Source organism: Ceratotherium simum, chromosome X (genome assembly GCF_057802395.1).
Source record: "Ceratotherium simum simum isolate JZ-2026a chromosome X, ASM5780239v1, whole genome shotgun sequence".
Taxonomy (NCBI): domain Eukaryota; kingdom Metazoa; phylum Chordata; class Mammalia; order Perissodactyla; family Rhinocerotidae; genus Ceratotherium; species Ceratotherium simum.
This window is the reverse complement of record NC_141940.1, coordinates 40313178-40336032: the sequence shown is the minus strand read 5'-3', so window position 1 is coordinate 40336032 and position 22855 is coordinate 40313178. Positions and strand designations below refer to the sequence as shown.

At 35.5% G+C, this 22855-nt stretch overlaps 1 protein-coding gene across 7 annotated transcripts in view; it reads right to left on the bottom strand.

Annotated features, from left to right (window-relative positions):
- Positions 1-22855, bottom strand: part of NUP62CL (nucleoporin 62 C-terminal like) — a 105138-nt gene that overhangs the window by 7221 nt on the left and 75062 nt on the right. For 5 of the 7 annotated variants that reach the window (XM_087426882.1, XM_087426885.1, XM_087426884.1 and 2 more), the window contains one exon: positions 13757-13823. The exons of 1 other annotated variant lie outside the window; for it this stretch is intronic. In XM_087426882.1, the coding sequence (XP_087283008.1) occupies positions 13757-13823 (67 nt within the window). Of the gene's footprint in view, positions 1-13756; positions 13824-22672; positions 22723-22855 lie in introns of all 7 variants that reach the window. One more of the 7 variants, XM_087426880.1, reaches the window with a different exon arrangement.

Here is a 22855-nt window from a genome sequence, read left to right as displayed (position 1 = left end):
ATAAAATCTGAGGGTGGTATAAAAGAGTTAAATCCTTGCTTCCCATTTTGGGAAGTCAGTGCAGAAGGCCTAAAATGGAAAAACTAAAAAGTAACAGCATACATGGTATTTAGTGATATAAAATTATTTTTTAAAAAACAATTAAAATAGGGGCCGGCCCAGTGGTGCAAGTGGTTAAGTGTGCGCACTCCACTGCAGCGGCCCAGGGTTCGCTGGTTAGGATCCCAGGCGCGCACCAACACACCGCTTGTCAAGCCATGCTGTGGCAGCGTCCCATATAAAGTAGAGGAAGAAGGGCATGGATGTTAGCCCAGGGCCAGTCTTCCTCAGCAAAAAGAGGACGATTGGCAGATGTTAGCTCAGGGCCCATCTTCCTCACAAAAAAAAAAAAAAATTAAAATAATTAAAAGTGATTGCTTCTGGGGAGTGAGAAATGGGATGTGGGCAGGGAGCTGATATTTTTCATAAACATTATAAAACTACTCTACTTTCTAGGTGGGAGATGAAGAAGACGTGAAATAAGGCAGTGGCAGGACTCTACTGAAAAGAAAAGATTCAAGAGCTACTTAAGAAGTATAATCATCTTTACTTACTGAAAAACTAGAAATAGCCTACCTTAAGTCGCTGAGTAAATAGTAGCAATCATTAGCTGAGAAAAAGAAAAGCAGAAAGAGTTACAGATCTGGGAGGTCCAGGAGAGAGCTTAGATAAAGAGTTTAGTTTTAGACAAGTTTAATTTGAGGTGCCTTTGGGATATCTATGTACAGATGTGTTAACATGGAGCTTCATATGAATAGTAAAAGAACTATTAGTGAAACTGATGATTAGAAATAACAACTAAGGTTAAAAAATTGCTGATTATCAGAAAGGCCTTAAAAAAGAACACTATTAGAGACAAGGAAAGTTCTCAAATCAATAATCTAAGTTCCTACCTTAAGAAAACAGAAAAAGAGCAAAATGAACCCAAAGGAAGCAGAAGGAAGAAATAATAAAGATAAGAGAAGTTATCAATGAAATTGAAAACAGGAGCACTATATAGAAAAATCAATGCAACAAAAAGCTGATTCTTTGGGGAAAAAATCAATAAAATTGATAAACCTCTACCATGAAAAAAAATAAAAATAGAGAAAACACAAATCACCAATATAAGGAACAAAACAGGGTATGTAAGTACAGATCTTGCAGCCATTAAAAGTATAAAAAGGAAACACTATGAACAACTCTATGCTTATAAATTCAACAACTTAGCAGAAATGCACTGATTCCTAGAAAACCACAAATTATGAAAACTTAACCAAGATAACCTGAATAGTCCTAGAAGCATTAAAGAAATTGACTGTGTAATTAAAAAGCTCCTAAAAAAGAAATACCCAGGCCCAGATGGTCTCACTGGAGAATTCTACTAAATAATTAAAGAATCAACACAAAGTCTTCACAAACTCTTTTAAAAAATAGAGGCCAGTATTACCCTAATAACAAAACCAAGAAAGGACAGTTAAAAAAAGAGAAATCTACAAACCAATATCTCCCATGAACATTTAAAAATCTCTCAAACACTTAAAATCCTCAAGGAAATTGTAGCAAACCAAATCCAACAATGTATAAAAGGAACTATAAACCATGACCAAGTAGAATTTATTCCACAATGTAAGGCTGATCCAACATAAGAAAATGTATCAATGCAATCCACCATATCAACAAGTTGAAGAAGAAAAATCATATGATTATATCAATTGATGCAGAAAAAGCATTTGACAAAATCCAGTACCCGTTCATGATAAAAAATTCTCAGCAAGTCAGGAACAGAGTGAAATTACCTCAACTTGATAAAGAGCATCTACAAAAAACCTACAGCTAACATCACACTTAAAGTGAGAGACTGAAGGCTTTCCATGTAAACTCAGGAACAAGGCAAAGATGTCTGCTCTCATCACTCTTATTCAACATAGTACTGGAAGTTATAGCCAGTGCAATGTGAGAAAAAGAAATAAATGGCATACAGATTGGAAAGGAAGAAATAAAACTGTCCCTATGTGCAGATGATGTAACTACCTATGTAGAAAATCCCAAGGAATCAAAAAAAAAAAAAAAAACTTCCTAGAACTGAGAAGTGAGAATATTACAAAATGCTGATGAAAGAAATCAAAGAAGACCTAAATAAATGTTGAGAAATACCATTTTCATGAATGGGAAGACTCAACATAGTAAATATGTCAATTCTCCCCCAACTTGGTCTACAAGTTCAATGTAATTCCTGTCAACTCCAGCAAATTTTTATGGAAAGGCAAAGGAATTAATATAGCTAAAATAATCTTGATGAAGAAAAATAAAGTGGGAGGACTCACTCTACCAGATATTAAGTCTTACCATATGGCTACAGTAATAAAGATGGTGAGGTATTGGTGGAGGGAAAGACATATAGATCTATGGAATAGAGAACCCAGGAAAAGAGCCACACAAATACACTGAACTGTATTTAACAAAGGTGCAAAAGGAGCTCAATTGAGGAAGGACAGCCTTTTCAACAAATGGTGCTGAAACAATTAGATATCCATAGGCAAAAAAAAACAAAAAACAAAAAAAAGACACCTTGATCTAAACCTCACATCTTATACAAAAATTAACTCAAAATGGATCAAAAACTTAAATGTAAAATGTGAAACAAAATTAAACTTGTAGAAAAAACATAGGAGAAAATCTTTGAGATAGAGAACTAGGCAAAAACCTCTCAGACTTGACACCAAAAGCATCATCCATAAAAGGAAAAATTGATAAACTGGACTTCATCAAAATAAAAACTTTTGTCCTGTGAACAACTCTGTTAAGAAGTATAGACAAGCTACAAACTAGGAGAAAATATCTTCAAACCACATAGCCAACAAAGGACTAGCCAACAAAGTATCTAGAATATATAGTGAACTCTCAAAATAACTGTAAAAAGAAAAAAACAATCCAATTAGAAAATGGACAAATGACAAGAATAGACATTTCACCAAAGAGGATATACTGATGTCAAACAAGCACATGAAAAGATGTTTAATATCATAAGCCATCAGAGAAATGCAAATTTAAACTGCAATGATATCACTACACATCTATCAGAATGGCTAAAATTTTAAAAAATAGTAAAAATACCTAATGCTGTTGAGGAGACAAGCAAGTTAGATTACTCATACATTGCTGGTGGGCATGTAAAATGGTACAGTCACTCTGGAAAACAGTGTAGCAGTTTCTTATAAAACTAAGCATGCACCTACCTTATGACCCAGCAATTGCACTCTTGGGCATCTATCCCAGAAAAAGGAAAACTTATGCTCACACAAGAATCTGTACATAAATGTTCATAGAAGCTTTACTCATAAATAGCCAAAAACTAGAAACACCCTGGATGTCCTACAACAGGTAAATGTGTAAACAAACTGTGGTACATCCATACCATGGAATATTACTCAGCAACAGAAAAGATAAAACCATTAATACACATAGCAATTTAGATGAATCAATGGGGAATTATGCTTAACAAAAAAAAGCCAACCCCAAAAGGTTACATGCTATACGATTCCATTTATATAGTATTTTGAAAAGACAAAATTTTAGAAATGGAGAACAGATTAGTGGTGGTCAGGAATTAGGAACCAGAGTAGGGGGATGTGGTGGGAGGGAGTTGGGTGTGGCAATAAAAGGGGAATATAAGGAATTCTTGTGGCAATGGAACTGTTCTGTATTTTGCCTATAGTAGTAGATATACAAACCTATACATGTGATAAAATTGTATATAATTTAACACACACACACGATACAAGTAAAACTGGGGAAATCTGAACAAGATGGTTAGATTGTATCAATGTCCTAACAATTGGGAGAAGATATTTGCAAACCATATATCTGATAAGGGGTTAATATCCAAAATATATAAAGAACTCCTACATCTCAACAATGAAAAAACTAACAACCCAATTAAAAAATGGGTAAAAGATCTGAACAGACATTGTTCCAAAGAAGATATACAGGTGGCCAACAGACACATGAAAAGATGTTCAACATCATTAATTATTAGGGAAATGCAAATCAAAACTACAATGAGCTATCACCTTACACCCGTCAGAATGGCTATAATTAATAAGACAGAAATAACAAGTGTTGGAGAGGATGTGGAGAAGAGGGAATCCTCATACACTGCTGGTTGGAATGCAAACTGGTGCAACCACTATGGAAAACAGTATGAAGATTCCTCAAAATATTAAGAATAGACTACCATATAATCCAGCCATTCCATTGCTGTGTATTCATCCAAAGAATATGAAAATATGAATGCATAAAGATATATGCACCTCTATGTTCATTGCAGCATTATTCACAATAGCCAAGACTTGGAAGCAACCTAGGTGCCCATCAAGGGACGAATGGATAAAGAAGATGTGGTATATATACACAATGGAATACTACTCAGCCATAAAAAAAGTGAAATCTTGGGGCCATCCCAGTGGCATAGTGGTTAAGTTCACGTGCTCCGCTTCAGCAGCCCAGGGTTTGCAGGTTCAGATCCCAGGCGCGGACCTACGCACCACTCATCAAGCCATGCTCTGGTGGCATCCCATATACAAAATAGAGGAAGATGGGCACAGATGTTAGCTCAGAGTTAATCCTCCTCAGCAAAGAGAGGAGGATTGACATGGATGTTAGCTCAGAGCCAGTCTTCCTCACACACACACAAAAAAAGATGAAATCTTGCCATTTGCAACAACATGGATGGACCTTGAGGGTATTATGCTAAGCAAAATAAGTCAGAGGGAGAAAGTCAAATACTGTATGATCTCACTCATAAGTAGAAGATAAAAACAACAACAAACACATAGATACAGAGATTGAATTGGTGGTTACCAGAGGGGAAAGGGGGAGTGAGGAGGGCAAAAAGAGTGACTAGGTACATGTGTATGGTGATGGATGGTAATTAGTCTTTGGGTGGTGAACATGATGTAATCTACACAGAAATTGAAATATAATGATGTATGCCTGAAATTTATATAATGTTATAAACCAATGTTACCTCAATAAAAAATAAATAAATAAATAAAAGGTTGTATCAATATCCTGGTTGTGATATTGTACTACAGTTTTGCGAGATGCTACCACTTGGGAAAAATTGGTAAAAAATAAATAGGGCCTCTATATTATTTCTTACACCTACCTCAATAAAAATTTCAATTAGTGAAAAAGACTAACACACACAAATAAGGTTTTGATTGCTAACCTCTTCTAGAAGTGCCTGCTCAGTAGGCACACAATAAGATCCCCAATTTATGTGAGGCAACAGTTTTAATAAATCTGTTCTCACTGCTTAATATGGTTGGCCATCTTTTCAGTTTTTAACATGGACTTCCTGGTTATTGCAGCCCTGCTAAGCCAAAGCCACATTTTAAGGTTTTAGTTACTGTAATATATACTTCCGTATTAGGTTAGGCTGCCATTTAAAAGCAACCTTGAAATCTCAGGAACTTAATATAATTAAGGTTTATTTCTCATTCAGAAAGGGGGAGGAGGTAGGAAGGGGAAGAGAGAGCGGAGAGAGAACACTGTCCTCTCATTTGTCATAGCTACTTTTAAGAAGATTACCAGTTTATTAAAATTAAAGTAACACTCAGAATAAATATACTTGAATTCTTAGTGCTAACCATGGTCTGGTGGAAAGAAGAGTGCTTCTAGAGATGTACAAAGCTCTCATCTCTGCCATGAAAATTCTCATCCTGGTCTTGCCAATGATACATTAAGGCAGTGATGACAAGACACTCTGCTTGTGTATAGTACTACCCTTCACACAAAATTAATAAAGAATACATTTCAAGGAAAGGTATAAAAAGAAAAGATGGTAAAGGTATCCTGAAGTTTTGGAGGTGGAGGGAGGGACAAGGTAGTACAATTATTATATCTTAAGTGGTCCTCAGTCATCCTGTTGAAATATTACTTACTATTCAAGTCTCATTTCAAATTCTACCTCTTCCAGGAAATCAATTAAAGATTAGGTTTCTCTTTGTTTATTGTCTCCCACTCCCACATTTTGAACCTGCTCAAGGCAGAAGTGCATGCCATTGATGTTTACACCTCCCACACTGATTAACACAGTGTCTTGGCACATAGTAGGTGCTTTGTATTTAGAGTCACAACTACTTTGTGGTTTTGACTTGCATGTAAAAGAATACCTTCCAATTACACAGCACTTCAGTTTTTAAAATGCCAATGCATATTACTTTATTTGATTCTCACAATCTCCTAGGATGAAGAGAATAATTAAAAACTCAAGAAGGTTCAGTAGCTTTCCAAAGGCCAAAGCTAATGAGAATTGGTACTAGGACTCGTATCTTCAGATTCCCATCTAAGAGTGCTTTTTCTATTACAGTGCACCTGTTTGCTGTGAAAATTTTAAATAAAATGTACTATGCTGAGCTAATAATTGGCACTACAGCGTAACACTATTTGTTGTCCCTTCAAACACCAAAGTGCTCAAAATAAGGCAGGTCTATCTGAATTCCATCTGGGGAGATTTCATTGGTGAAATACTATCAGGCCATTTTATCTATGAAGTGGCCATAGAACATAGGCCCCAAACCAGCATTATAGCAAGGCTCTAGTATATTTATAGTTTTTAGTCACTAATAGGAAGAAAATTGCTTTGGAGAAAAATCTCTACATATATCTCACAAACAATATAAATTCTGCTATTTGGGAGTGATTTAAATCACGTTACATATAATTCATCTGGGAAGCCTCTCCAGCTTGAGGAAATTCACTTGGGCACAAAATGTACATAAGCAGGATTAGTGAGAAATCTAATTTTGCAGATATATTGAGTGTATTTCAAATCTGGATTTACATATAGAAAAGGAAGTTTGGGAAGTGGAGCTCTGAGAATGTTAACCATTACGCACTCTTTTCCTAACAGGAACTGAAGACTTGATCATTTCTAATCTTAGAACCCTAATCTAACCTACAAGAGATTCTTTAAAATCAAGGAACAATGGTGTGACAGTGAATCTATTTTGTCTGTAAAGGGGAGCAGAGATGAGCAGGTAGCTCATTAAACAATGGAAAGACACACAATATCTTTCAATTAACTGCAATGGGAAGAAGCAAGTGAGTACCTGTCTCTTGTGAGCTTAAGAGACCCTTAAAATGAGTCTTTGTGTTGCTGCCACATCTCTGGCAGATCAAGAGCATTTTCTTCTGAAGTATCTGAAGTGGAACATTATACTTCAGAACACAAGAGATGATCTCACTGATCAACCAATATCAACAAGATTTCCCAAAGAATTTAAGAAAAAGAGGAGGTAAAAGAAACCACCTCGATCAGTAAATCAGATTCTATTCTAGAAGATGAAAGCAGAAGAAGACACTTTAATTGGAATTCCAAGGCATCTTTTGGCATCTCAGCATTTGATACTCTTCAGATATGAGAGGGCTGAAAGTAATTAATAAAAATATTTTTAAAGCATTTCTTATCTGGACCAAATCTTCTCTGAAAAATATAGCATGGTGATATAGTTAATAATACTGTATTGCATTGCATATTTGAAAGTTGCTAAGAGAGTAGATCTTAAAAGTTCTCATCACAAGAAAAAAGAATTTTTTTGTAACTATGTAAGGTGGTGGATGTTAACTAGACTTGTGGTGATCATTTTGCAATGTACACAAATATAGAATCTTGTACACCTGAAACTAATATGTCAAATATACCTCAATTAAAAAAAAAAGATTGAGAAAATACCCAACCCCCAAAAATCTTATTTAAAAGGATCTCTTCAAACAATAAAATTAACATTGGGTAAAAATGAAGCATGATTATGACATATCACAAAAAGCTGTTTCTCTAAAATGATCTTGAAAGCATTTTATGCAAGTGTTAGTTATATCATGCTAAATGACTAAGAATGTTTTATGTCCAAAAAACTAAACAAATAAGGTGTTCCTAGACCAGTACTAATGTGAATATATTTTGGAAATATCACAAAATACCTTATGGCATTTTTAGTTACTCTAAGGATTCATCTCTTTCTGCCCTAAATAGCAGTCTAAATGTTGTGGGCAGCTATTAAATAATTAAGGGGGTTCTAACCATAAGAGACTGCAATGATTATAGCTGAAATATATTTTAGTCGTGAAGCTTTGGGACACTTCATGAAAGAAGCAAAATGCCATGAAAATACTCAATGAACTTTCAAATAATGACAAGTATAAGATTTTCCACTGCCTGTCCCTTTATTGTGGTGTTTGATAAATATAACGGACATGACAATGGTTTGGTATATGAAGAAACAAAAACATCTATCCTTGACCCTACCTCCCCCCTCAAAGAGAAGTAGCTCCATATATTTAAAATGAATAACAAATTGGCTCAGATTGATTGCCTTCTCTGTCATAAGTGGTCCCAGAAGAGCTGGAGTTGCTGCAGTTTCAGTGATTGCCAACTCAGAAGACAGATGTGTGACTGCAGCAATGCCATCAAGCCAACCTCAAAATAATGCTGTAAATTTTTACAAAGAGAAAAACAAGAGAGGGAACTTGTATTTGACTATAGTTACTATTAACTCTCAATTATCTAGACTAATAAGGAGTAAAAGACACATAGATAATGCTAAATAATAAATAAATATCAAATTTGAAAGCTGGTCAATACTGGCCCATGTTTAGATACTCCATTATTCAACATTCTTGTACCTATCTCTGAGCCTTTTCTAGTTCAGTCCCATCACAGTCAGTTCTATGTAAGTTAGAAGAAGAAAGGGGCCTGGTTCTCTATAACTTACTCATGGATATTGAAAAGTTGATTGGACAGGGTAATATTTTAACATATTTAAAGTGTAATGTATGATTTCCAAGTCACTTTAAAAGAAAAGCTGATTTTTTAAGTTAAATACATGATCCTATTAGCACAATAGCTACTATGTTTTACAAAAGAAAAAAAATTTGTACTGATATTAAAGATATTAAATAAAAATATTTCCCAGAAACTTTTTAAAATACAGATTTCGACTTTAAAATCATTAAGAAAACAATACAGTTAGAGATTTCTCTTTAGTGAAAAAAAAATATATTATTTTTATTGTTAAAATGACATATGTATTAGTTTTTCTATAACTATTATTTGGATATGAATAAATGGACTCATTGAGAAATTAACCTTAAAACTTCTCAGTCCACAGACCATTTCAGCAGATATAATCCCATTAAACACAAAAAAGCAAAATAAACCAACAACAACAATAAAAACCTCTCTTAGACAGCATAATTAAACTCTGCCACTCTCCATTACTTGATCATGTCATTTCCTGATATGAAAAGGAAAGCTTCCTTGGGTGGGAACAGCAAAAATGAGCCCACAGTATCAAGAATTACCAGGCTTTTTCCCATTCTTCATCATGGCCTCCCTTGTCTCAGTTGAGAACCTATACGAGATGTTATTGCCTCTCCAGCTCAACTGAATTTTTAGCAGAAAAGTAACTCCCAGTAATCATTACTCTCCATTGTCTTACTCCTTGTACCGTGTGTTGACTGCGAACTTTACCCAGACACCTAGAACTTATATCCCACTCAAAGTACTACCATTATCATACTTCGAAAACCATTGTCCTCTACTGTTAGGTACATGACTAACATTTGTTTTTATATCCAGTGATGCTTCTATTAGAACTGTTTTAAGAGCATACCAGTAGAAAGAATACGGTTCCGGTAATTAGGAAATTTGGATTCTGGTCCTAGCTCCACCAACAATTAGCTGCGTGTTCTTAGGGACATAATTTAACCTGTCTGGGCCACAGTTTCTTCATTTATATAAAGTAGGTCCTTTGCAGCGCTAACAATCTCAATTTTATTAGTAGGAAAACACTGGCTCAGAGCCTTGAGATTTCATTTATGACAAAGAAGATCCGAGCCAAGAGAAAAAAATCACTATAATCTTTCTCTACAATCCTAATTACATATCGACACCCCCTCAACTCCACCCAAGAAGCATTGCTCATTGTACGAAAACATGCAACAGACAGGAAAACAACTGAGTCAAACTCTGTATAATATCATTTTTCAATGTTTTCCAGCCACTGACATTCTCCCACATCTCAGCTGTTCTTACAACTAGGTAAATGGCTTCAACGACAATCTACCTGGAACCACCTTCTCTAGACCCAGTGTAATAGCTACCTGTTGAACCAAATGACTCTTCTTGTCTTTCTCCCTCTCTCTCTCTTATTCACAGTAAACTCTGATAACCAGTTCTGCCGCTATCATTTACTGACCACCAACCAGGGGCCAGGCAGTGCTCAAGGAAAGTTCAACATTGCTTCTTTTAATCCTTACAAAAACCCTAAAGGGTAAATATTAACCCTCATTTTTAAAATGAGGATACAGACTCAAAGAGATTAAGTAACAAGGTCACAAAACTATTAAGTGGTTATGCCTTAATTTGAACCCATACCTATCTGACTCAGAAACCTCTCCCCATCAGGTGATCAATACTAAAGCAATATAGAATTTAACCTCGCTCTGATGATTCAAAATACAGTTTATAAAGGGATAGGACATTTCTTTCTCTAGCACAGCAGAGAAAGAAGTAAAGATGGATGATGATATAGGTATGTCTGAACGGGAAAGAAGCTCATGGTTGATGACCTCTATTAATGCAGAGAATGAGGAATCTGGAATGCCAAATAAGAAAATGTATATTATTTTCATACCACATCTTTAAAAACAGTAACTCTGATTGGCTAACCAGCCCCCATTTGTCTCAATTACTGAGGTCTCATTATTTTCCATTTTTAGGCAAAAGTCTATAAAAATTACTTCCCCCAATTTTTATTTTACATCTATAGAAAAGTTGAAAGAATACTAAAAATGTCAAACTTGTATACCCTTTACTTAGATTAATCCACTGTTGCCATTTCACCACAAATTGCTCCATCACTTTCTCTTCACAAATGGTTGAATCACTTGAAAGAAAACTACAGACACCACACTTCTCTAAATAATGCAGCATACAGCTTCTAAGAATAAAAATATTTTCCTACATAACCACAATAACACACATAGGAAAATAAAAAATTCATTAATATAATTTAATATGTAGTCCATATTTAATTTCCCCAATTGTCCAAAATAATGTCTTCTTGGTTTTGATCTGGTATCCAGTCAAAGTTAACACGGTAACTTGACTGTTACTTTTTTTTTTTTTGTGAGGAAGATCAGCCCTGACCTAACATCCGTGCTAATCCTCCTCTTTTTGCTGAGGAAGACCGGCTCTGAGCTAACATCTATTGCCAATCCTCCTCCTTTTTTTTCCCCCAAAGCCCCAGTAGATAGTTGTAAGTCGTAGTTGCACATCCTTCTAGTTGCTGTAGGTTGGACGCGGCCTCAGCATGGCTGGAGAAGCAGTGCGTCGGTGCGCACCCAGATCCGAACCCGGGCCGCCAGTAGCGGAGCGTGCGCACTTAACCACTAAGTCACGGGGCCGGCCCTGTTATGTTACTTTTAATCTAAGACAATCTCTTTAATTTTTTTTGTTTTGAACTTTTTTGTTTCCCATGACTGACTTTTTGAAGAGTCCAAGCCAATTATCTTTCAGAACATCTCACACATAGAATGTCTCATTATTTTCTTATGATTAGATTCAGGTTAAATATTTTTGATAAGAATACTACGTATGTGAGATTGTGTATTTCTTATCATGTCAGACCAAGAGGCACATGGTGTCAAGTTATCCCACTACTGGTGATATTAAATTTGATCACTTGATTAAAGTTGTACTTGTCAGACAGCTCTGTGGTAAAGGCACATTTTATTCTTTATAATTTTTAAGTAATCTGTGGAGTGATACTTTTGAGATCATATAAATATCCTGTTCCCCAACAGTGTTAAACTCAGTGGTTTTAGCATTCATTGATGACCCTTGCCTGAATCAATCATTATGCTGGGGCTAGAAAATGGTGACTTTCTCACTAAATTATACAATTAAAAAGGATGAAATTTATGGTATGTAAATTATACCTCAATAAAACTTTTTTTTTTTCCAAAAAATAACTCAGTAACTTGCAAGCTTTATTTGGTCCATTGCCTGCTGGCATATTTTTTCTACTGAGAACTGACAGTTGAAACATTTTATAAATAGAGCAGGGTATCCAAGATCAGGGTAAGCTTAATAAAAGTGTTCTGCTGACAACTTTTTAATGGTGGTTCTCTAATTCTATCATTCCTTCTACAATTATTAGGTGACATGCTTCTATAAAGACTTTTCCCTTCACCTCCCCTTTCTCTCTTTTTTTTTAGAGTATCACTGTGGACTCATGGTTTTTTTCCCCCCTCAATGTATCATAATCCATTACTGTCATTATTCTTTCTAATGTTCAAACCACCCTAATTTAGCAAGCAGAAGCCCATTCAAGCACAATCTTGTGTCCTGATATAACCTCATTAATCTTTGAACAATCTTTGTTTTGTGGCATAAAAAGTCCCAAACTCACCCTGTACTTTCCCAGCCTGAGATCTGAGATCAGATATTTCCCCAAGAAGCCTTGGTTCCTTTTTTTTGGTGTGTGAGGAAGACTAGCCCTGAGCTAACATCCAATGCCAATCCTCCCCTTTTTGCCAAGGAAGATTGGCCCTGGGCTAACATCTGCGTCCATCTGCCTCTGCTTTACAGGGGACGCCGCCACAGCATGGCTTGACGAGCAGCGGGTTGGTGGGCACCCGGGATCCGAACCTGTGAACCCCTGCCAAAGCGGAGCGCACACACCCAACCACCGCACCATCGGGCCAGCCTCTTGGTTCCTTTTAATGGGAATGGTATTTAGAAACCAAAATCTAGGTGCTAGATGTGCTCATTGCTGCTGGGGTATCTGTCATTGCTTCTTGGCCCTTTCCATGTACAGAACAAGGGGATAGGAATTCATACTGATATTTGCAATTCAAATTTATAATACAAATATAGAAGAAAGAAAGGAAAAATACATTTCCTTTATCTCTCAATGAAAATCTTTATCTTTCAATGAAAAATATATTTTCTTTATCTTTCAATGAAAATATATTTCCTTTATCTTTCAGTGAAAATATATTTCCTTTGTCTTTCAATGAAAATGAAATGCATAGATTTTCTATGCATTTGCTTTATCCTACTGTATATAAAATGGTACCAATATTAGTATACCATACATATTATATTATAATTCTGAAACTAACAGTAAACTTATTAAGAAAGTTTAAGATTTCTTTGCAGTTCTTTTTATCCTTTATATTACATCCTCGTGAGGATGCACCATCAAGATCACTATGTTAGAAAGTTATCTGAACTGCACGATTATGTAATAAATTAGTTACATAGGTTTTTTTGGCTTTAGTTCATATTCAATTTTAGTATTTGTCTTTCTTCCAATTATTTTTGGTTTAATTTTAATTTTTGAGTATTTAAACTTTTATGTGGCCCAAAAGTCAAAACTGTATAAAAAGGTATACTCAGAAAAGTCCTGCTTCTATCCCTATCTCCTCCACTCCATTCCTATATACCCCCTATTTTCATCAGTTTCTAGTTTATCCTCCCTGTGTTTCATGTTATAAAAATAAGCAATTATAGTTCTTCAGAACTAATGTAGACATACCATGAGTTAAGCGACACTCCTACAACAGAGCTCTTATTTGAGTGTTGTCATGGTGCACAAAACCTGACTTGTATCACATTTTCTACTTGCAATACAGATAGCTTGGTGTACAAATAAACTCCCACCTGAATTCTGATTAATCCACTGTAGAGAGTCCACACAAGCATTCAGAATTTTGCAGATCTGCTGGAGCTAAAAACATACACAAGATCTTTAGATCATGATTATTCTGATATAGTAAACAAAAAATTGAAATTAGGAAGTGACTTTTTATTTCTTCTGGTAATAAATGGACTGAGACGGTACTAAATATTAACAACTTTTTTTTGCTATTTTATATTTGTAATATTCATTACGTCTATATACTAGTTCAATCTAATGATTTTGTAACTGTCAAGAATTTGATTCCTACAATTCAGTAATAAACTGACTACCATAGCACAAAAATAAGTAAAGAACATTAAGAGACATTTCACAAGACCAGAAATTCATACAAAAAATTTTAAATATTATTTTTTGTCAACGAAATAAGCAATCTTTTTTATTGAGGTATAATTGACATACAACACTATATTAGTTTCAGGTATACAACACAATGATTCAATATTTGTATATATTACAAAATGATCACCACAATAAATCTAGTTAACATCCATCAACACATATAGTTACAAAAAAATTTTTTTTCTGAGTGACGTCAGCATCATGGCGGAGTGAGCTTTCCCGTGAACTCTTCCCCCGATAAGATACAACAAAAGGAACAGTCACAGACCAACAACGGAATCCCAAACAGTGAAAAGCAAGATCGGAAAGATCCACACTGCCGCACATCTGAGAGTGGAACATGCTGGGCCCCCGAGGAAGTGGGGAGAGGTAAGGAGAACTCCTCTCCCTCCCCATCAGATCAGCAATCCCGGTCCACGTGGCTCCCAGAGAGGGGGGAGGGGCGGCCCTCTGCAGGGAAACTGTAGCTCTTCGGGCTTTCTCAACCAGTGGGAAACTCCCACACAGAGGACTCAGAAAAGCCACAGGGCTACCATCAACATCTGAGCACCCCAGAGAGCAGATAACGAGGGGCAAACGAGAAGCTCCCCACGCCAGGGACCCAGAGGGCAAAAGAGAGAGCCCCCACCTCCCCACAAACTGGACCCTGCAGCTCAGCTGACCAGGCCAGACCAAGCGATCCGCGGCAGACCAGACCAAGCGATCCGACCTGCGGATCACAGCGGAAAAACCGTGGCAGAGCGCAGGGGGCTTAGATTACACAGCCCTTTACCAGCACACAGTGGCGGTGGGTGGAAATTGCAACCAGAGATTTCCAGGATGAGGAAAAATAAAGCCAACACAGGAACCACAATGCAAGGATACATGAAATCACCAGACCAGAAGGAAAATGACAAGCACCCAGAAACCAACTCTGAAGACACAGAAATCCATAACCTAAACGACAGAGATTTCAAAATAGCTATCATAAAAACACTCAATGAAATACGAGACAACACAGACAAACAATTCAATGAGATTAGGAGTTTCTTCACAAAAGAGATTGAAATCATAAAGAAAAACCAATCAGTGCTGATGGAGATGAAGAACACAATGGAGGAGATAAAGGAGAATCTGGAATCTTTAAAGTACAGAGCTGACAATATGGAGGAAATAATTAGCATTTTAGAGGATAGGAATACAGATATGCTCCAGATGGAAGAGGAGAGAGAACTAAGACTAAAAAGAAATGAAGAAAGTCTCTGAGAAATATGTGACTCTATTAGGAAATATAACATAAGAATTATAGGTATTCCTGAGGGAGAGGAGAGGAAAAGAGGAACAGAGAGCCTATTCAAGGAAATAATAGCTGAGAATTTCCCAAATCTGGGGAAGCAGCAGGAAATATCAGTAAGTGAAGCCAACAGGTCACCTAAATAGGTCAACAGGCAAAGGCCCACACCACGACACCTAGTGGTAAGGCTACCCAGTCAATGACAAAGAAACAATATTAAGGGCAGCTAGACAAACCAAAAAATAACGTACAAAGGAACTCTCATCAGGCTCTCAGCAGATTTCTCAACAGAAACTTTAGAGTCTAGGAGAGACTGGAATGATATATTCAAAATACTGAAAGACAAAAACTTTCAGCCAAGAATACTCTATCCAGCAAAAATATCCTTCAAATATGATGGAGAAATAGTAACTCTCCCAGATAAACAAAAGCTAAGGGAGTTCATGGCCATGAAACCCCCACTACAAGAAATACTCAAGAAGGACCTCAGGCCTGAAAAAAGAAGAGAAAGGGAATACAAAGCTTGGAGCAAGGAGAAAAATAGATAGATAAACTCAGAAAAACAGTAGATCTTTACCGCAATAGGTTAGCAACCACTGAAATACTAAAATCAAAGATCAAAGGAAGGAATTCACCAAAAATAAATTTAACCTCATCACTGTAAACACACAGCCACAACACAAGATAGAATAAGGTATAACAAGAACGACTTAGAAGGGGAAGAGGAAAGTGATTGAATTGACTTAGTATAAGGAAATAGGAGGCCATCAGATAATGGACTATCTCATACACAAGATTTTTTACACAAACCTCAAGGTAAGCACTAAACAAATAATCCAAACAAAATCACATATGATAAACAAAGAGAAAACTAGAAGAGTCATAAGACAGAACAACCAAACTGAATTGGCAGTCTGAAACAAATGGGACAAGAAACAAAGGAAATGCAAAAGAAGCAGAAAATAAGTGACAAAACAGCAACATTAAGCCCTCATATATCAATAATTACCCTAAATGTAAATGGATTGAACTCTCCAATCAAAAGATACAGAATGGCAGGATGGATTAAAAAGCCAGACCCAACAATATGCTGCCTCTAGGAAACACATCTCAGCACTAAAGACAAGCACAGGCTCAGAGTAAAAGGATGGAAGACAATACTCCAAGCTAATGGCAAACTAAAGAAAGCAGGTGTTGCCATACTCATATCTGACAAAATAGACGTCAAGATAAAACAGGTTAAGAAAGACAAAGAAGAGAAATATATAATGATAAAAGGGAGACTCCACCAAGAAGACATATCACTTATAAATATATATGCACCCAACATAGGAGCACCAATGTACATAAAGCAACTATTAACAAACCTAAAAGGAGACATTAACAACAACACAATAATAGTAGGGGATCTTAATACCCCACTTACATCAAGGGATAGATCATCCAGACAAATAGTCAATAAAGAAATAGTAGACTTAAATGCAAAACTGGAATAGATGGACCTAGTAGACAGAGCACTCCATCTAAAAACAGCTGACTACATATTCTTCTCAAGCATGCATGGAACATTCTCAAGGATAGACCATATGTTGGGAAACAAAGCAAGCCTCAATAAATTTAAGAAGATTGAAATCATAACAAGCATCTTTTCAGACCATAATGCTATGAAACTGGAAACGAACCATGAAAAAAAAACCGGGAAAGTGACAAAAATGTGGAGATTAAACAACATGCTACTGAACGATCAATGGATCATTGATGAAATTAAAGGAGAAATCAAAAAATATCTGGAAACAAACAAAAATGAAAATATGCCATACCAAACCATATGGGATGCAGCAAAAGCGGTCCTGAGAGGGAAACTCATAGCGATACAAGCCCACCTTAACAAACAAGAAAAAGCCCAAATAAGCAACCTTAAATTACACCTAACAGAACTAGAAAAAGAAGAACAAACAAAGCCCAAAGTCAGCAGAAGGAGAGAAATAATAAAAATCAGAGCAGAAATAAATGAAATTGAGACCAAAAAAACACTAGAAAGGATTAATGAAACAAAGAGTTGGTTCTTTGAGAAGATAAACAAAATCGACAAACCCTTAGCAAGGCTTACTAAGAAAAAAAGAGAAAAGCTAAAGTAAATAAAATTAGAAATGAAAGAGGAGAAATTACAATGGATACCATGGAGATACAGAGGATTATAAGAGAATACTATGAGAAATTATATGCCAACAAATTGGACAATCTAGAAGAAATGGATAAATTCTTAGACTCATACAACCTCCCAAAACTGAACCAAGAAGAAATGGAGAATCTGAATAGACCAATCAGAAGTAAAGAGATTGAAATAGTAATCAAAAACCTCCCAAAAAATAAAAGTCCAGGACCAGATGGCTTCTCCAGTGAATTTTACCAAACATTCAAAGAAGGTTTAATATCCATCCTTCTCAAACTATTCCAAAAAATAGAGGAAGATGGAACACTTCCTAAATTATTCTATGAGGCCAACATCACCCTCATATCAAAGCCAGACAAAGACAATACAAAGAAAGAAAATTACAGGCCAATATCGCTGATGAACATAGATGCAAAAATCCTCAACAAAATATTGGCAAACCGAATACAGCAATACATTAAAAAGATCATACACCATGATCAAGTGGGATTTATACCAGGGATGCAGGGATGGTTCAACATCTGCAAATCAATCAACGTGATACATCACATCAACAAAACAAAGAATAAAAACCACATGGTCATCTCAATAGACGCTGAGAAGGCATTTGACAAGATACAACATCCATTTATGATAAAAACTCTCAACAAAATGGGAATAGAAGGAATGTACCTCAACATAATAAAGGCTAACTATGACAAACCCACAGCCAACATCATACTCAATGGGGAAAGACTGAAAGCCATTCATCTGAGAACAGGAACGAGGCAGGGCTGCCCACTCTCACCACTCCTGTTCAACATAGTACTGGAGGTTTTGGCCAGAGCAATTAGGCAAGAAAAAGAAATAAAAGGAATCCAAATAGGTAACGAAGAAGTGAAACTCTCACTATTTGCAGATGACATGATTGTATATATAGAAAACCCCAAAGAATCCATTGGAAAACTATTAGAAATAATCAACAACTACAGCAAAGTTGCAGGGTACAAAATCAATCTACAAAAATCAGTTGCATTTCTGTATGCTAATAATGAACTAACAGAAAGAGAGCTCAAAAAGATAATAACATTTACAATTGCATCAAAAAGAATAAAATACCTAGGAATAAATCTTACCAAGGAGGTGAATGACCTATACAATGAGAACTACAAGACATTATTGAAAGAAATCGATGATGACATAAAAAAATGGAAAGATATCCCATGCACGGGGATTGGAAGAATAAACATAGTTAAAATGTCTATATTACCTAAAGCAATCTACAGATTCAATGCAATCCCAATCAGAATCCCAATGACATTCTTCACAGAAATAGAAAAAAGAATACTAAAATTTATATGGGGGCAACCAAAGACCCCGAATAGCTAAAGAAATCCTAAGAAAAAAGAACAAAGCAGGAGGCATCACAATCCCTGACTTCAAAACATACTACAAAGCAACAGTAATCAAAACAGCATGGTACTGGTACAAAAACAGACACACAGATCAATGGAACAGAATTGAAAGCCCAGAAATAAAACCACACATATATGGACAGCTAATTTTCGACAAAGGTGCTGAGACGATACAATGGAGAAAGGAAAGTCTCTTCAATAAATGGTGTTGGGAAAACTGGACAGCCACATGCAAAAGAATGAAAATGGACCATCTGTTATCGCCATTCACAAAAATTAACTCAAAATGGATCAAAGACCTGAAGGTGAGACCTGAAACTATAAAACTCATAGAAGAAAATATAGGCAACACACTCTTTGACATTGGTCATAAAGGAATCTTTTCGGATGACATGCCTACCCAGACTAGGGAAACCAAAGAAAAAATAAACAAGTGGGACTTTATCAGATTAAAGAGCTTCTATAAGACAAATGAAACCAGAATCAAGATGAACAGACAACCCACCAGCTGGGAGAGAATATTTGCAAAACATACATTTCACAAGGGGTTGATCTCCATAATATATAAAGAACTCACACAACTGAACAACAAAAAAACAAACAACCCAGTCAAAAAATGGGCAGAGGAAATGAACAGACACTTCTCCAAAGAAGATATACAGATGGCCAACAGGCACATGTAAAGATGTTCAACATCACTAATCATCAGGGAAATGCAAATCAAAACAACACTAAGATATCACCTGACGCCTGTTAGAATGGCTATAATAACCAAGACAAAAAACAACAAATGTTGGAGAGGATGTGAAGAAACAGGAACCCTCATACACAGCTGGTGGGAATGCAAACTGGTGCAGCCTCTATGGAAAAAGGTATGGAGATACCTCAAAGAATTAAAAATATAGATGCCCTATGACCCAGCCATCCCACTACTGGGAATCTATCCAATGAACCTGAAATCAACAATCCAAAGAGGCTTATGCACCCTTATGTTCATTGCAGCATTATTCACCATAGCCAAGAAGTGGAAGCAACCTAAGCGTCCCTCGACTGACGATTGGATTAAGAAAATGTGGTGTATATATATATATATACAATGGAATACTACTCAGCCATAAAAAAAGACAAAATCGTCCCATTTGCAACAACATGGATGGGCCTGGAGGGTATTATGTTAAGTGAAGTAAGCCAGAAGGAGAAAGACAAACACTGTATGATCTCACTCATATGTGGACTATAAACCAACATATGGACAGAGAAAACTATATTGTGGTTACCAGGGGCAATGGGGGTGGGGGGTGGGCACAAAGGGTGAAGGGAGTCATATATATGGTGATGGACAAACAAAAATGTACAACCCAAAATTTCACAATGTTAAAAACTATTAAAACATCAATAAAAAAATTTTTTTTTCTTGTGATGAGAACTTTTAAGATCTACTCTCTCAGCAATTTTCAAATATGCAATACAGTATTATTAACTATAGTCGTCATGCTGTACATTGCGTCCCCATGATTACTTATTTTATAACTAGAAGTTTGTACCTTTTGACCCCCTTCACCTATTTCACCCACTGCCCATCCCCTACTTCTGGTAACCACCAATCTGTTCTCTGTATTTACAAGCTTGTTTTTAGTTTGTTTTTGTTATTAAATTCCATATATAAGTGAGAGCATATGATATTTTTCTTTCTCTGTCTGACTTATTTCACTTAGCATAATGCCCTAAAGATCCATTCTTGTCACAAATGGCAAGATTTCCAAATCAGCAATTTTTAATAAATGGTAATACTCAGTTGTCAAATGTATTGGAATATAGGTACATTTATATACAACCTACAATAATATAAATTAATCCAACTCTTCAAAATGTAAATTTATATAATATATATCAAAAGTCTTAAAATATTCATATTTTTTAACTCAGTATATTCTACTTCTAGGAAGCTATCCAGAGGAAATAATCAAATCTAAACATAACTGATTATTATAGGGCAATTTTATAATGGCAAAAAACTGGAAACAATAATATCTCCACCAATAAAAAAATGATTAAATGTTTTATTTGTAAAGTCACCTCTAACGAAATATTATAGCATCATTAAAACCATGTTTTCAAAGAATGGTTAAAATTTGGGGAAAACATCATGAAAGAATATTAAATGAAGACAGAATACAAAACTTTATATAGGTATGTTTCCAATGCTGTTTAAAACAAAAGAAGTATTTTTACTGGCACAGCAAAAAGACTTAAACAAAATACACTAATATATTAGCAGAGTACTGGTAATATAGGTGATTTAATTTTCTTTACAGATTTCCGTATTTTCCAAGCTTAATACATTGAATAAATATATGTATTACCTTTGTAATAAAAAATACTAAACATTTAAATAATTTTAGAACACTTTTGATGAATATTCTAGCAAACTGCAGGATAATATTGAAAATAGGAGGAAATGAAAATGTTACCACACTTAAAAGGACAGTATGTAATGAAAACAGCAAATTTAGTGTATTCAATATGACATATAAAAATGTAGCTTGTAGCAGGAACAATGAATTTTTGTAGGAAAAGGTGACTGAATATCATATACCATAACATGGACTTGCTTAATAGAACCTTTAGATATTAAGTAGTCTCTTCTACTTACCCTCAAAAAAGGTAAAAATAAACAGGAAAATCCCATCATCATGAATACTGTTGAACACAGTTGCTATTTTTCTACCCTGGTGAATGGCCCACAGTAACAAACCTTTGTCTATCTGGTTACAATAAATTATCTACAAGAATATTATTGTTCAGTAAATGTTTTCTCTGCTTCCTGTCCAACGATTTATGCTATCTGAGAAAAGACAAGAATTGTTGCTGATCTCTTGCTTCTTTTGTCCTGCTATCAAGCAGCAATTATCCTTTAATTCATTCATCTTAAACATCTCAATCACCCTTGCCAGGAAAAACAAAAACAAAGGACTCAAACCATTTACTCCCCACTACTAAAATAAAACAATTCAGGGCTAAGTAGAGAAAAAATATAAGGATAGGATTACAGTCTCCTTTTACTTACTCTGTTCGGAACACATCTCTTATACTAATTCAACACAGAGAGACTAGACATCAGCTCTACTTCATGTTTAAATGTGCATGAATTTATCATGCATCAAAATTCTATACAGGAAAACAATTTTGAATTTTGGAGTCACATGGTGATCTAATAGTTCGCTAAAAAGAAAACCTATATTCTGTCAGCTCTGGATCATCTGTGTGAACCCAGGGATATGGTAGCATGGATAATCCCAGACTAATTTATGTTTATCTTTGTTCAACTTTAGATTCACCCAAAGTAGAGAATGGCATAATTTTTATAGCTGGAGGGGACTTCAAGATCATTTAGTCCACCCTTGACAATTTGCAAAAGAAGGAGCCAAAACCCAGAGAGATTAAGTGACTTAAATAAAATTCTAACGCTTTCTCAACTATACCATGCCGGTTCCTTATAATTAAAAAAGCTAGTAATATGTATGTAGGTAAAAAACTATCTTTATATAATTGGATAAAGGGCTTACTAAAGAAAAATCATCACTTATATATATATATATCATTCATCCTCAACTACCCAGATCCTGGCCCCACACCTAATTATAATCAACTGATAGGAAGTACAATGGGAGCTCCCACAATGGGAGATTCCTCTTACCATTACTGCCATGGAGTGAGAATAGGGAAAAGGAGGACTCCATTTAGCTGCTAAGACAATAAGGAAAGGTAGAGGAAATAAGCTCTTTAATTAGAGTATAGATAAAGAAAAAAAAAAAAAACAATCCTTTCTTACCGTCAAATTAATTCAAAACATCTCAACTCTCTAATTGGAGCCCTGGCT